The sequence below is a fragment of the Diachasma alloeum genome, unplaced genomic scaffold (genome assembly GCF_001412515.2).
Source record: "Diachasma alloeum isolate Michigan unplaced genomic scaffold, Dall2.0 Dall_scaffold_00177, whole genome shotgun sequence".
In the NCBI taxonomy this organism is placed as follows: Eukaryota; Metazoa; Arthropoda; class Insecta; order Hymenoptera; family Braconidae; genus Diachasma; species Diachasma alloeum.
In genome coordinates this window covers 626080-642211 of record NW_021680343.1, presented here as the reverse complement: position 1 = coordinate 642211, position 16132 = coordinate 626080, and the positions used below count along the sequence as shown (strand labels likewise).

General features: G+C 40.2%; 2 protein-coding genes across 6 annotated transcripts in view; one reads left to right on the top strand and one right to left on the bottom strand.

The window, feature by feature from the left end:
• LOC107037498 (AT-rich interactive domain-containing protein 2) overlaps window positions 1-14234 on the top strand; it is a 28325-nt gene extending 14091 nt beyond the window's left edge. The window contains exons 3-12 of one of the 5 annotated variants that reach the window (XM_015256087.1): window positions 101-198; window positions 674-825; window positions 2277-3954; window positions 4866-5037; window positions 6285-6590; window positions 7157-7372; window positions 7701-9764; window positions 10657-10734; window positions 11351-11442; window positions 11915-14234. In XM_015256087.1, coding sequence (XP_015111573.1) covers window positions 101-198; window positions 674-825; window positions 2277-3954; window positions 4866-5037; window positions 6285-6590; window positions 7157-7372; window positions 7701-9764; window positions 10657-10734; window positions 11351-11442; window positions 11915-12032 — 4974 coding nt within the window. In that variant the 3' untranslated portion in view covers window positions 12033-14234. Of the gene's footprint in view, window positions 1-100; window positions 199-673; window positions 826-2276; window positions 3955-4865; window positions 5239-6284; window positions 6591-7156; window positions 7373-7700; window positions 9765-10656; window positions 10735-11350; window positions 11443-11914 lie in introns of all 5 variants that reach the window. The other 4 variants (XM_015256078.1, XM_015256070.1, XM_015256104.1 and 1 more) reach the window with 4 other exon arrangements.
• A 31-nt stretch (window positions 14235-14265) lies between these two features.
• The window catches only part of LOC107037524 (centrosomal protein of 135 kDa), a 29886-nt gene continuing 28019 nt past the window's right edge, over window positions 14266-16132 (bottom strand). The window contains exon 14 of the mRNA XM_015256146.2: window positions 14266-15786. Within this exon, the coding sequence (XP_015111632.1) occupies window positions 14435-15786 (1352 nt within the window). The 3' untranslated portion in view covers window positions 14266-14434. The remainder of the gene's footprint in view (window positions 15787-16132) is intronic.

The following is a 16132-nucleotide window of genomic DNA, read 5'->3' as shown; positions in this document are numbered from 1 at the left end:
TCACAAAAATATTCTTCATCTCCGAGTGTACCCACACCGACCTGATATATCACTTTTTGCGACTCCGCTAAAACCCCAACTGACCCCTTTATGATTCCAGGTGAATACGAGAAACGAGTGGTCTCTCCTGTGCGAGCAGTTCTACCTACCACCAGGCTGTGTCAACAGCGGTGTCGGACTCAAGCAAATATACCTCAGGTAAGAAAACCAACCCTCCCCCAAATGGCCGTCTAATAATAATCGAATGATCTATCCCGTGGGTCACTCCGGTCCATTGTCTCAACATACCTCACTTCGACCTTGAGAGTTGAGGGTGAATGATCCGAGTTGTGGCAAGAGTGAAGCAGCGTGGAAGCGTCGCGGTAGTAGCTTCCTCCCTCCACCTTTCAGTCCAATCGTCTCCCTCCCGCCCTCCCTCCTCCTCCTGCTGTATCTCACGGCACATTCACGTACGTTACTACTACGACCCCTCCCCCTCGCCCCCCTGTTTTCATTCATGCTGGCGGCACAGGCGGCGTCGCGACACACGCCACAGAGTCACGTGGTGAACCCTGAGTCAAAAGTTCTTTGCCATGTTAACCGGTCATTCTTGACTTGGAGGTGCAGTCGAACGGTTGTGCCGTGCTCGTCAGTGCGGCTGTTTCAGTTGGCTATGAATTGTTGCTTGTTTCAGGTATCTCGATAGGTACGAGAAGGTCCACTTCCTCGGGGAGGATGGACATCAGGGGGATGACGATGACGAGGACTCGAGGCATAGAAAGTGGTCTGCCAGGTCACTGCACTCGGTTCCACTCACTTACAATCATAACCAGCATAATGTCGCAGGTTTGTCGATTGGTTTTGCTGATAATGTAATGTTGCACAAGTCGGTTTTACAGGTCTTGGTGGAAGGCGTGATGCGCTGAGAGAAATTTAATATCACAAAAATAATTTCTTGGGACAAATATCTCATCTCTTGAGGAGAAATTGATTGGGATAAGAATTCTGGATGATTAGAGGAGGGTCAGACAATGTCAGATTTCGGTGAAGTGTTCGGGATTTGAACGTGAACATTTTATGATAAAGTGAGAATTTCTTGCCACATGAAATCGGTTTTTTCGGGGCAGAAGGTGAGGGAATGACTGAAAATATTAAAAACTTCGATTCAGTGAATCGTGAATCAGAGAGTTTCATATTGAATGAATAGAGAGTTTATGCAGAGGAAAACCTACAGATATTAAAAAAATATAACCGTCGCTTACGCTCAAGAGTTCGAAGGGAAGCAATATCTTCTTTTCCTTCTGTCAAACTATTCTAGTCTTTTAAGGAATATTATTTCATTTCAAAAAAAGACCACCTTTTCATTCAGTAACGTCCTCCTCAGCCCGAAGAGCACCGATTTCTTGTCTGAAACCTACCATAAACTGATCAAATGTAGGCGATGTTTTTCGCTCAAGAAATGATTTTTGTGATCTTATGTCGATTTTTCTCTGAGTGTTTGTCGGTCTGTAGACGTTGAAAAAATAGTTTTGGTTGAAGAGTCTTTCAAGTTCCACTCGAAAACTCATTATTCACGATTTTTTTTGCAAGAAGGGTTTCCAATTTGAAGTCAAAGTTCACAAAGCTCAAATAGTGAAATTACTTGAAAGTAGGGTAATGCTATCAGTAGATGGATACCCCCCAATAGATCAACCATTTCACCTTTCAATTTTGCCCCGTATAACCACGAAAAACTTCATTTTTTCCTGTTTTTATTTTCAAAATGCTCCTTGCGCCGTAGTTTTGATACGATTCTATCTTTTTTTTTTAATATTCGTTGCACGCCAAATAATAAAGTCAAGCATCCGTTTTACTTTATCCGCAACAGATCATGAATAAAAGAATTTTGAATTTCATAAATTTAACTCAACTCAAATTCATTTATTCAAATCTAAAATTCATTTATTCATGATCGATTGCGAATAAAGTAAAACGGATGCTTAACTTTATTCTTCGGAGTGTAACAAACATTTAAACGAAAAAAAGCTAAAATCTTATCAAAACTACGGGGCAAGGAGCATTTTGAAGGTAAAAACACGAAAAAATGAAGTGTTTTTTCGTGGTTGTACGGGAAAATCGATCGGGTCCGCGATTTCCCCTAGTTATTCCCATATTCCGTCATACTGTCTAATGGGTCCCAAGACCCAGTGAAGACTTCTAAATAGCCCTCAAATGGCGGATAACTCCAAAGTTTTTCAATCCCCACAGAAGCTCGAACAATGCACAAAAAAAAAACAAAAAAAAACTTTTATGTGTAGAATCTCTCCGAGAATACAATGGCCTCTCATCAAATCTCTACAAGCCATCAAACTACGACAAGCTCGCCCTCTCCCTCCTCTCGCCCCTCCCCAACGAGCAAGACTTTGCGATAAACGTTTGCACACTGCTGTCAAACGAGGGCAAACACACCCTCCGTCTCGACAAATATCCACGTCTAATAAACATCCTCCTGGCGCACGCTGGTGTCTTCGACTCCCCCGGCACCAGACAGCTCTTCATCGAAGTATACTCTCGCGTCCGCAACTACTCAATAAACTCCTTCTGGTCGGACGTTCTCGACTCCCCAGAAGTTCTGGATCTCACGAATGAGAAGACTTTCATGAAGAAGCCGACAACCGATTTGAACACATTTTCGCGTAGAAAATTTTTGGAGCGCGAGAGGGACAAGAAGTCGAAAAAATCGAGTGATCAAAGCCCCGAGGAGACACCAATGGAGATTGAACAACAGCCAGAAGACAGTCCTCGTCTGGAGACACCAGCGAGTATTGCAGATGACGACGCCTTCACCGATCAAAATCAAAACTCGATTAAATTCGAGGACGAGGACAAGGATCTGTTCTGCGTGGGCAGAACCCTGGGTACACAGGACCCGTACGGCCAACGTGTCCTCCAGATAGCCTCAATCCTCCGTAATCTAAGTTTTACACCTGAGAATGCCGCTGTACTGGGCAGAAATCGTTGCTTTCTACGCTTTGTTTTACTCTGTGTCAGAGCACGATGGAGCAATCTCCATCAGCTTGGCTTCGACATACTCGGTAATATATCCAACGAAATGATTCTCAAGGAGGCCGGTGAGAGATTAACTGACTGTGTATTAACGTGTATAGCTAATGGTATTAATTCGTCTGATCGTTTTATCGTGATATCGTGTTTAGAAGTGCTCAATAAAATCAGCCAGCATGATAGTAACGAGGAAATTGTAACTTATGGATTGACAGACAGTGTTTATGAGTTGATATGCAGATTTTTGGCCCTCAGCGATATTGCACTGTTGGTTTATACGTTGGAGTGTCTTTATGCGTTGACATCGCTGGGGGAGAGACCTTGTACCAGCATTGCTCGGGTACGTGGAGCCATTGACACTCTGGTGGCTCTTGTTACTGTTGAGGCGCAGAGTTATGGACCTAAAGCGTGTATACTTATGAGAGTTGTGGAGACTGTCTCGACGGTAGCGGTGCCAAGTTCAAGTGCTGGTGGGGGACAGCAGACGACGACTATCAGTAGTACGGTTACTTCGGTTAATACTACGTCAGTGGCTACTGTCACTACTTCGAGTGTTGCTACTGTTGCTAGTAGCACTGTGGTTACTGCTGCTGCTGCTGCTCCTGGTGGGGGTGGTGGTGGTGCTACTGCTGCACCTGCTACTAGTCCAGCACCTTCGAGACCCTCTACACCTGCAACTCCTTCTTCTGTTGGCGGCAAGGGGAACAGCAAGGCTAGTGTGGAGGCTGCCAATTCCCTGCAGCAGCAGCATGCACATCAGCAGATCATTCAGGAGAATGAACAGTTTGCTTTGGGCTGGCTCAGGGCCACTTTCGAACTCGCCCCTGGGGGGAAGATTGAGCAGGAGGAGTTGTACAAGAAGTATCTTGGGTGCTGCACGAAAATTGGGAGGAGGGGGGTCATTGCTCCACTGCATTTTCCACGTTGTGTGAGGTAAGAGGGAGATTTATCGTTTTTGGAATTTTTGGGTGCGAGAATACGTTTGTGAATGATTGCGTCATTGAAGATCATTGAGTGAAGATTAGGTCTGAATTGAGAACTGTCGGTTTTTTACATTTTGCTATGAACAATTCTAGAGAAAATTGCAGGACTTTTTGTGTTGGACATTTTATTAGGTCGAAAAAAGTTATTGATGTTTCATTCTAAAATCAAATGGAGTCGAGATGAATGCAATAGTAAGAATATTTTTTGGGGAGACCATTGAATATTCCGTTCTGACCCTTGTGACTTTCTGATAGATATGTTTTTCTGATATACACTGGTAGAAAAAAAATGAAATTTCATGCACAGGACAAATTAATTTTCAGGACAGTTACACTGAATGCGATTTAGGGGAGAAAAATCATGGGATTTAGGGTTTCACTGAAAATTTTGTAAAATTCCAGAATTTTGAGCAGCATAACGACGAGAATTCTTTAATTCATTTGAATTTCCAGTTTAATATGAATATTCAGTGCCAAATTACATTGAATTTTCAGGGAAAAATGGAACTGAAACTGACCATTCTCTTTGATTTTTCTCCGAAATCCTGAATTTTTAATGACGAATTTCCTTGAAATTTCGGAAAAATGCTAATTAAATTCGATAAAAATTATAAAAAAATTTAAACAGTGTATATCTTTTTTAGCTCCACAAATAAGTTTGTGAATTTCGTCAATTTGAGGTGATAATAATTTGAAATCCTGAATTTTCAATGGCGAAATTCCTTGAAATTTCAGTGCTAATTAAATTCGATGAAAAATTTAAAAAAATTTCAACAGTGTATTTGTTTTTTAGCTCCACAAATAAGTTTGGGAATTTCGTCAATTTGTGGATAATAATTTGTGGATTATCTCTGTTGACAGATCTGTATTTGGTGGTACAATTGGTCCAAATCCAGTAAAAGGTGAAACAACGGGTACACAGTACTACGAGGGTATACGTGTCCGTTCAACAACAACGAGTGCAACACTTCCGAGCCAAAATACAAGCCAGAATGCAACAACAACGACAACAGTTAATTCAACTCCAGTAAAGGTGCTTGCCGTACAACAGCGTACAGTCACAACACCCACAAGTCCAAATCCCGATAGCACAGGCCCTGAATTATCCCAAAATTCTCAATCAACACCAGCCTCACCTATACTAAAAGCCCACTTGTCAGCTCCACCAAAACCAACCACAAATCTTCCAATACAAACCCAGAATCCAGTCACCAAGGTTGACTCTAAAAGTCAGGTGGGTCCGAGTCCTAGTGCTCTCTGTAACGTCACACGATTATTCATGACCTTCAAATCTTAATTTTGAATTTTTTTTTTTTTCATTAATTATTTTTAATCATCAATTTATTTTTGTTCTCCTTCGAGGGGTCCATTCCCCCTTGGAATTGTCCTTTTTTTTTTTCTTTCGTCACGCTTTGCATGGATGAAGAAGTGATATCTGGAGGAACAAAAGATTTTAGGGAACATGATGGTATCAACATAGACGCTCGGCCTCTGCCCACATTTCTTGATTAATTATTTCAATGTGTTTTGGTTTGAGGGGAAGTTATGCTTCTCTTTGACTGGAACGAATTCCTTAATCCTCGAGGTGGTGGATCATCTAATTTTCGTAGTCATTTGACCCATCTGTGTTATCATATCATTGCAGTAGTTTTGAAAAATCCTAGGGGTATCCAAGTACTGTGTAAAGTTTTTATTATTCAATTTAAAAACATTTTTTTTCCGGTCAATTGCAGCTGATGACATCTTTTAAGTAGATTACTCATTTTTAAACATTCTGTTGTTGCAGATAAATAATCCGAATTATTTGAAATTCTGGAAATTATTTTTTTCCCATAAAATAGACTCAAGAATATTTAAAATTTGAATCAATTCATTAAAAATATGAAATAATAATTTTTAGGGTAGGAAATTGATTGTTTTTGGATAACTTCCAGTGATAGTAATTTTCATATTATTTTGTACATCTCAAATGGAAGATTTTCGTCTCGAAATTCAACTCCGAATGTTGAAAAAATTTTGAAGAATAGTACCTTTTAATTTTTCATGAATTCATCAAAAAAAGACTTTCAAAAGTTCCAATAATAAAATAAAAAAACAAATTAAAAAAATTAAAAATAAGTCTCGTACGGAAAATCACAAATGTCAAAAAGAATCAAGAAAATAGTCGAAGTACTTGGATACTCGTAATCAGCTTCCTGACATCATCGTGATCGTATTGCTAGTTTTTCCTCCTTGAGCATTTGGTATTTTTTTTTGTTCTGTGATTGCCGTGTAAATCAGGTGTCAGTGGCGCACCCGCACTTGAGCCAGGCCCTCCTAGCAACAGGTTCACAAACCAATCAGCAACAGCACCAGCAAACAAATCAACAGAATCAACATACTCAAGTGATTAAAGAGGAATCACGCACTGGTCCACCATCGAGTTCAATAATAAAAAGCCTATTGGCAACAAAGGTAACGGTCAGCGGTGACTGCATGCCCAGTGCCGCTGTCACTTGTGTGTCTACCCCGATTGCCTGCGTAACAAATACTCCTGCTAGCATCGCATCCAGCATCAGTGCCAATCAGCTAACAACAAGCAACCAGGTATCATTGTTGTTCATTAACCGGAGGAAGGGAGAGATAAGCAATACCAGAAAGAGAGAGAGAGAAAGAGAGTGATTTAATGACTTTTATTTACAGTTTAAGCGTGTGATTTAGCATGCCCAGGACAATTATTATCATTTATACAGCTCCAGGGGTCTCCAGTATCTCTCATCTGTTCTATTATTTTCGTTAGATTAAGACAAGTAAACGTAATTTGTTCTGTTGCCTTGAATTTCTGTTCGTAGTTTTTGCTTTTCACGTTTTCATTATTTTGTTTGCTCTTGTTTTATCGTTTGAGTTTATTTTTAAACTTTTCATCTCGTTTTTCCCTGTTCTCTCGTCCTTCTACATCCTGATCTACCCCTCTCCTGTGGAGTCCCTCTTCCAGATTATTGAGAAAATATTCAAATGAGGATTTGAGGAGTTTATATTAACAGATTAATGGAATTTTGTTTATGATATTGAATTAAAATGATTAGGGCACTGAGCGGTTTTTGAAAATACTAATTGGCATGAGGTGCAGGGGTTCGTGAAGGATGAGATTATTCATTTGGTATTTCTGGTAGGTTGCTCAGAGACAGCAGCAGCAGAGGCTACTGCAGCAGCAATTGGTGAGTGGAGTTCAGCCAGCTGCTCCTGCTGCCACTCCAGCCAGTCCAGCACCGGTTATCAAAGCTCCTGTTAATTCGAAGCAGAAGAATGTGTCAAATGCTGCAACATCTGGGAGGAAAATTCAGAGGCTGAATGGCGCCAAGATAATTGTTGCTAATAATATTGAAAAGGTAAATAGACTTCAATTCAATTTCAAATCAACTATTAAGAGATGAATGCATAATTTTATTTACTAATGCATGCTTAAGAAACATTTAATTTCACTTGCGAACAAGTCAGTTTTTTACATTTCTCATAAGCAATTTTATAGAAAATGAGAAGACGTTTTATCTTAAAAATGTCAGCAGTTAAAAAAAAATTGTTTTTACATTTTCTTATAAAATCAATTGTTGTCGAGATGATTGCATAATGAGATTAGCAGTCACAGAAAATGCCAGGATACAATTGTTGACAATGTCCTCACCCCATCCCCACTAAACTCATCGATCTCTGTTTCAGACTGAATTAAACGACAATGACTCCCACCCAGCAATCCCCACGACCTCAACAACCCCAATATCAACAATGACCGAGAACCACATAACAACAACAATGAAAGTGATAAGACCCCTGGGCATCGCCAACAAGCAGAATCAGCGAACAATATCCACCCCTCTAGCCGAAGACTCAGACTCCACAAATAATTCCCTGGCCTCCTCCAGTGGAATAGGAGGCAGCAGGGACTGCTCAGGAGTGGGTGCAGAGGAGGAGAACTCCCTGACAAGTTTCGAAGGGATCCTCCTGAACGGTGCCCCCAGTAGTCTAGACATAGACGCCCAGGACGACGGCTCCTCCAAGGACTCATCAGGCATAAGCACAAAGGAAAAACCCCTGATGCTGGCAGACCTCCTCGAGCGAAAAGTCGATAAGGAAGTAGTAGTGAACGGAGTCCTGGGTAAGAACTCCATAAACGAAAAAGGAAAAGATTTAGTCGAGAATCACATAAAGAAGGCCCTGAAGGACCCCCCAGAGGTGAAAATAAAGCAGGAACCAGAGGAGAACAGTGTGATCCAGCCAGAGGTGTCAGACAATGCCCTGATAGAGCCCCCCAGAGGCATGAAGAGAACGTCAACAGACTCTGACGAGCTCGAGCTGAAAAAGCCAAAATATTCAAACGGCACAACGTCCCCAGAGCCCACCGACACAACAGCAGAGTCCACAGTATCCAGCATAAAATCCGAAGACCAGGAGGACGACAAAGACAATGAAGTGAAGGTGTCATCGACAGCGGCCAATTTGTACGCAGCTCTGGCAGCGGATTGCATAGAGGATGAGACAGACCTGGAGGAGGCCCCAGTGATCAAGGAGGAGCCAATGCCCCCAGTGATAAAGGAAGAGCCACTGGCCAGAGCGTTCATCAACAATCAGGTTGAAACTATTCCCCAGCCCCAGCCGTTGATCATGACAGCTCCAAGGCAGATAGTAGTGCAACAAGCCATTCAGAACAATCAGATGATAATTCCAGGTGGACAGTTGAAGGCAAGACCTAATCCCTCGCAGCCCCAGGTACTTCTCCAACAGGGAGTTGGTGGACAGCTGCAATACGTCGTGTCTGGTGGTGTACCAGGCCAGAATTACGTACTAGCACAATCACAAACGGCTTTAGTTCAGGGCCAAGCACAAACAGTACTGGTGGCACAGACAACCCAGCAGCAGGGGACTGGTGCCAAGACGATAATTATTCTGCAGCCACAATCAGCAGCTCAACAGGCACCTCAGAAGATGGTTGCTATGACCCCTCAGGGACCGCAGGTGTTGGTAACACAGGTCCCAAGACCCATGATTCAGAGTTCAATTGGAGCTATTCCTCCACCACTTGCGTCAGCATCAACTGGACTGCAGCAGGCTTCAATTATTGTTAATAGCTCTGTTGCACAGAGCAATCAGGGAACTGTCACTGTTACCATACCAACGATGGCTCAACAGTGTCCTATAACGAGTAGTGTACCCTCGAGGGTGGTGACTCCAACGCCAGCTTCAACGCCACCACCTACTAGGCCAACTACTCCTCATCAAGCTGCTGCCACTCATGGCGGGGGCAAGCAACAAGTGAAGATTGTGAAGGCCGTCAGCACGTCGACGAGCACCTCCACAGAGCCGGAGAACAAACCATCGACTAGCAATCTCGTTAATTCTGAAACCAAGACATTTACTATTAAGATTGATCCTAATGCTTATCTCTGCGAGTGGAGGGGGTGTTTGAAGCAGTTCAAGACCTCTCATGAGGTTTATCTTCATGTTTGTGAGGCTCATTGTCCCACTGGGCCTGAGGAAATTCTTTGTTTGTGGGCCAGCTGCGATGGCCTCAAGAGGAGGAGGTTCTCCTTGATGACCCACTTGTATGATAGACATTGCAATGCTGAGAGCATGAGCCAGAGGAGGAAACAACTCACTGCTGCTGGGAAGACAGAGGTGGCTAGTACCACTGCATCAACTCCTCATCATCCTGGGTATGCCCCCAATGCTGCCCTCCATGCGATCAAGAGACATGCCCTCGAGTTTGTCAATCCTAAGGAGTTGATGGTGAGTTTTTGGGGGATTTTGAGGGGGGGGAGGGGGCAGGGGACTGTGGTGAAGTAGTTGGAGGGAAATTGAGTGAATCATTAAGGATGTTCGACACCCTTTTAGCCAAAATTGACGTTGTTTTCATTTTTCTGGCAAATTATCGATGGGAGTGACGTGAAAAAATATAACGATTTTGTGGTTTGTCATTCTTTAATGGCTCACGAAGTTGCGTAGTGGTGCGATAATTTTCATGCGTTTTTTCTACAGTTTTGTGATTCTTTTTAAAAGTTTAGAGAAAACGCAGGAAAATGTTCGCACCACCTTAAAATTTCGTCAGTCATTAAATAATGACAAAACGCAAAAACGTTATATTTTTTCACGTCAATTCCATCATAAGTTTGCCAGAAAAATTAAAAAAGCGTGAATTTTGGCAGAAAGGGTGTCGAACATCCTTAACTTGTTGGAAGAGAAAATTCCATTTTTGAATCGATGAGAGACTAAAAAGTTTTCGTAAAAATACTTTTTTTTATTTTAATCATCAAGATTAATATCTTTTTCATTCAACAAAATACCGATGAATCGAAAAATAATGGCCGAATATTGTAGAGGTATTCAAAAAGATGTAACAAAAATTAGGAGATTATCACAAACCACTTCACTACAGCCTCAATCTACCCAGAATAGAACACTAATGTTTAATTAAATTACAGCAATTTCCCTGAAATAAAAATTGTTTCGTAATTATCTTATTTTCCTTCTGAAACTAACATCGGTTAGGCATCCCCAACTGGTTATATTAACTTGTATAGAAATGGAAGAGTCACTGCTACCTACTTTCTATTTTTTTTTTAAACAAATTGGACAATGAATACATTCTTAACACTGGTATTTCTTCTCTATGGTAATGCAGCAAAGGCCGACCAAGCCAGCTGCGACTATCGCGAGCTCCTCTTCTCCCCGACCTGGGCAAAATCCTCCACCGGAACAGGTAAACTCAATGAAGAGAAATGAAAGAAAATCGTTCATGTTCATGCTTTCATCGTGATGCTGCTTGTGTTCACGTTTCGTTTTTCCTCAAATCATTGTTTTTTTTTTCGTGTCACCTGTCCTTTCTACGCATGTCATTTAATTCCTGCATCGATTGTGTTGCCTTTCATCAGAATTTATCTGGCTAATTTTAATTTTAAAGCAGAATGTTGCAAATGCTTAAGAGGCCATGAAATCCATCAAAAACTAGCAGAACAGAGTCCAATTGTTCTCGTTATGCAATCGCTTTCTCTCTGGAATAGCCTCAGGTTGTTGTCAATAAAATAAAAATGTCGATTCTGAGAAGAAAAATGGATTTCGAATTTAATTGGCATTCGTTCTGCTTTTTTCGATTGGTTTCGTGGTGGAAACATCTCATTTTCGTTAGACCACCTGTGTCAGCATGCTTGGAACTCATTCGCATTAACATAAAAACCAACTATTTACGCACGTATTAGCATAAAGGAGTTATACAATTCATACCTGCTGCTCTGTCTGTCCTTGTCCAGATGGGAAAATCATTGTTTGTTTAATGAATTATCGTGAATGGCTTTTACAATGGGAGTGATTGTTTGCAGGATGACAATGAGGGTCCTGTGACGAAAAGTATTCGCCTGACGGCAGCTCTGATTCTCAGAAACCTAGTCATATACTCTACACATGGAAGAAGGTGAGAACAATTTATTTTGCACTATTTAGTTTTATCCAAATAGGTCTTTTTCATGATCGAACAATGAAAATAATCAAAACTTTCGGAAATGATAGTTTTTTTGTTGTGTAATTGATATTTGGGAAGCTTTTATTTACAAAACAATCAATTATGAAGTTGTAAAACTGATTTTTGAGCTGAATAAATTAAAACGAACTTGTAACAATGATTTCTCGAGCAAAATATGTATTTATCGTAAATTACTAGTGGATGCATTTTCAAAAATATCACCTTTACAACCCCTTTTAAGCTTCGTATTTTGCAGTTAATAGTAAAAAACGAATTTTAATCCTCGAAAAGTTTAAATAAACTGGCAAATCCACTGCGAATTTGTAAAAATGATTTCTAGAGTGAAATATGTATTGCTCATCAACTGCTCGTGGATAAATTAAACATATCGCAATTCAACTACATCAATGATATTAATTTGCAGGCACCTCCGAGCATATGAACCTCACCTAGCTGGCGTTGCTCTGAGCAACGTGGAGTCCTCCCGGACAATAGCACAAGTCCTCTACGACATGAATGATCAGAGTAACACCAACAGGTGACCTCTCGAGCCAGGTCTGTAATTGATAAAGACGTACGACAGCCTCACGAATTGAGGCAAAACCCCACGACGAACTGGGGGTCATTAACCCACAAGATGTCAAAGTGAAATGAGATAAATTTCAATGAAAAGAAAAATAACAATGAAGATGCAGCAATGTTCCATAACAAAATGAGGCCTACAAACTTACATGGGCAGAGAGAAACAATTGCCAACTTAGATTGTAACTTGAACAATTAAAACCACAAAACAACAGACGAAATAATTAACTCTTAGTGTCCAATGGAGAAATTAAATACGAAGGAATATTAACAAAAGATACATGAACAATGGTTTAGTTAAAATGGATTACTTGTGCGATAAGAATGTCTTACAACAGTGATAATGATTAAAAACGAGAGATAATTCAGATTTAATATTAGTATTTATTTTCTCAAAAAAATAATGTGAAAACAAGGATGAAGCATTGCTTTTAGGAAAAGTGTACAAAAAATAACGATTGGGGAGGTGAACCTGGTGAAGAAAAATTACGAATGTTATTACGATTATTAGTGTAACTTTGATTATTATTAATGAACAATTTTTTTTTCTCAACTTAGCTTGACAGAACGAAATGATTAGTATCAGAAAGTGTTTTTATCGAATGTTTTGTTGAATTATCATTTTTCTTCTCTTATTTCTTTCGTCTTGGTTCGTAAGAAAAAGATGCTGAAGTTGATAAGAAAGATGAATAAGTGAGGAAAAGTAAACTCATTGTTGAATTTCATATCACTGCAGGAATAATTACCCAAAACTAGGTTTAAATCGTGTCTCTCGACGTCTACGTGGTAAGAGAGACCAATGAATTGATTAAAAAAATCGTAGAATCGTTTATGTTTCAGTTTAAGGAACAATTCAAAACTCATTGTTTTTATATTTACAAACGGAAGAAGAAAAATCGAAATAATTGATAGTTGTTGTACGAGAGTAATTCAATGTCCATTGTATTTCTCTTAATTCTGAAAAGTCGTTGCAAACAAAATAAAATTAATGAATAAAACATGTGTGCGAGGGCATGAAATACTGTCTTGAGCATTTTTCCCAAGTGGTTGAGTGAATCTGAGAGTGTGTGCTATCATTTTTATCAAATCTCTCGTCATTATAAAAAATCATCTCTAAAAATACTGGAAAAAAGCCCGAATTGCATCATGAAATGATGGCGATGAAATTAAAATATTGTAATGATAGTTTTCTCCTATTGAAAAGAGTCTAAAATGAAGAGAAATCAATATTGAGTGATTGACATGTGCATGGAGAAAGTAGATTGCATTTATGCCATTATTTATCACGATAATTCTCTGATAAATTTTCAATTAAATGAAAAATTCCGAGAAGTCAGTGAATTCACAAGAATAAAAACGTATATTTGTATATAAATTACATACGCGTGTATTTCATCCACATAGTGACATTTTTTTCATTATAATCAGACAGAGAATAATTCAGTAAAAGAATGCTCGCATGAAATTGTCCCGAGGAGAAAAATTCATTCGCGCGAATAATTTTCTTCGAGCGTTTTTTCCTCCTTTCGCTGATAAATACAAGAAAAAAAAATCAATAAATGAATATGTTAATTCAAGTGTCTGTATTATACTAGGCTTTAATGACAAGACCGTAGAAGTTGCAAGGATAAAGAAAAAAAAACAGATTTTTGTAATTATTTAAAATAAAGAAGAAAAAAATTGAAAAAAAAACAAAGATAGGAAGAGAAAACATAGGCTACGCCTGTAATAGGCTGCAAGGGCACAGCCCTCTGAATAATGTTTAAGAATTGAAATAAAAAGGTAAAAAAAATTAATGAAGAAAAAACACTAATTACTAATATTTAAGTGTAAACAACGGATCCCCCGACGAGCCTCGATCATGTATTTTATATATAAATATTATATATATAAAATAAGTTTAGCTGAACGTCTAGGAAAAAACCACAATGAAAAATATGAGGAAAAAACGAGGCTTTTTATTTTTATTATTTGTAATTAATTAGTTATTTCGAGTGTTGGACATTTGAACACACTGACATGATCATAAACTATTCAATGATTATTTCAAAGAAAAGATTTTAAATATGACAGTGAGTGAAGTGACGAACTAAGTGAACAAAATGAGGCTGTAAAGGATTGCAGTGAAGGATGTAATAAATGGTTAAAATATGAAAATTAAATCAACCGCTAGAAATTCAATATTTCCCTGTCAAGAGGACGAGTCTATAATTAAAAATGAGTTATTCGAGAATTTATTCCAACACGATGATATTCATTTACAAAATTATTACAATATTTGTCTTAAATTACAATTGAGAATTTAAAAATCGACCTTTCAGTTGATAATTAACGGATTCATTTCGATACTAATGGAGCACTTCTAGGGCCACCTTTGGCGATCACGACGAGCCCTCTTGTGCCTGGGGCTTGACGAGCCATCACGATGCGACCTACTAGAGCCAGAGTGATAAGAATGTTCAGGTAATGAATGAAAAACCAGGGATTCCTGATCAGTAGGCTGTCGTCTGTCAGAATGGCCCGATCGCCTTCGTGAGCTCGAGTGACTCCTGTCCCTCCTGGGACTCTTGAAGGAGAGTCTCGTGAATCGAATCGACGTGTCATCGGGCAGATGAATATCCTCATGTTGCTCTTCAGACCTCGGGGATGTCACTGTCCTCGATGGTGACGAACGCGTGGGTATCCTACTCTTGTGCCCTCTCCCTCTCCTCTCACCTGGCTCATCCAACACAGTCTTCGAAATCGTCACCTGTCGCACCTGTTGACACCCAGAGGACGGACTCTGTCTCACGAACAATGTCTCCTTCTTCGAGGTGACAACAACAGGAGCTCCTGCCTCTTGCTCACCCCCACTAGCTTCCACTTCAACAACATTATCATTGAAATCAATCTTCGGACTCTTCGGAGTTGACATTCTCGGTGGATCAAACCCTCTCCCATCCCCCTCTACATCCTCAAGAGTCTCCACTCTCCTCTTCGCGATCCTGTCCGCAGGTAAACTCCGATAAATCGTCTCGTCGAGGTTCGAGTTCTGCGACTGCATGATCGAATTAATCATCTTCATTCCATCATTCAAATTTCGAACATGCTCCTCAATCTCCGTCAGCACCCTCACGTAATTCGACCCAGTGAGCTGGAGCACCTCCAAGTTATCACCCCCTGAATGTACCCCAGAAGCTTCTCCCAAAACCCCATGATGTGTCATTTCCTTCTGATGATTTAGAGTCTCTCCATCACTTTTTAATTTTTTTTTCAACTTTCCTCCTAATTTATCTAGTATTCCAGTGGATTTTTTCTCATTGTCGTTTTTTTTTTCCGAAGAATCGTCGCCTGGGGGACCATCAGTGAGGGATTTCTCAGATCCTGGACAATTGGGGAGATTGTTCTCATCTACCCCACAGCCACAGGCCTTTTTACCACTTTTTTTCTTCTTTCTGACTTCGAGTATCTGCTCCACCTCCTGCACCTCTCGTTGAGCCCCTCCAGTGCCTCCAGGGGCAGCCCCGGGACGACCAGGAACTGCTAAATCATCGTTTCCCTCTCCCACATCAGAGATCTTCACCTGCAGGTCCTCTCTGTCCTCGTGCTCCTGGAGAGTAGTGCTAACGCACAAAGTGCCTTTACCCGGCACTGAAATCGTCTGGTGCGTGGTTTCACCGTTCTTTGGGCCTCTTAAGTGGACAATTGCATGGTTTTCCTCTGAAGGAGTCGAATCTGTCGTAAAATATCATTTCATGAGTCTATTTATCTCGGAGTTGTAGCAATGCAAGTTATACATTTTACTATGATTCCCTGTACACTTGCAAAACTGCGAACCTTTGTACATTTGTCCTGGTCTCGGGGGTCTGCGGCCCTCTGGTGACTCCGGGGTCACTGGTAGTGCACGCAAGTCGTGTTGTACTGTATTTTGAGCGTATCTAATAATTATCATATCAATTTCAGTCAATAATTCACGAGAAAACACCAATTAGCTTTTACATTCTATGAAGCAAATAATTTGATGCATTTCGCAGCATCTGAATGAGTTCTTAGTATAATTCGATGGTTTTTTTATCTGTCG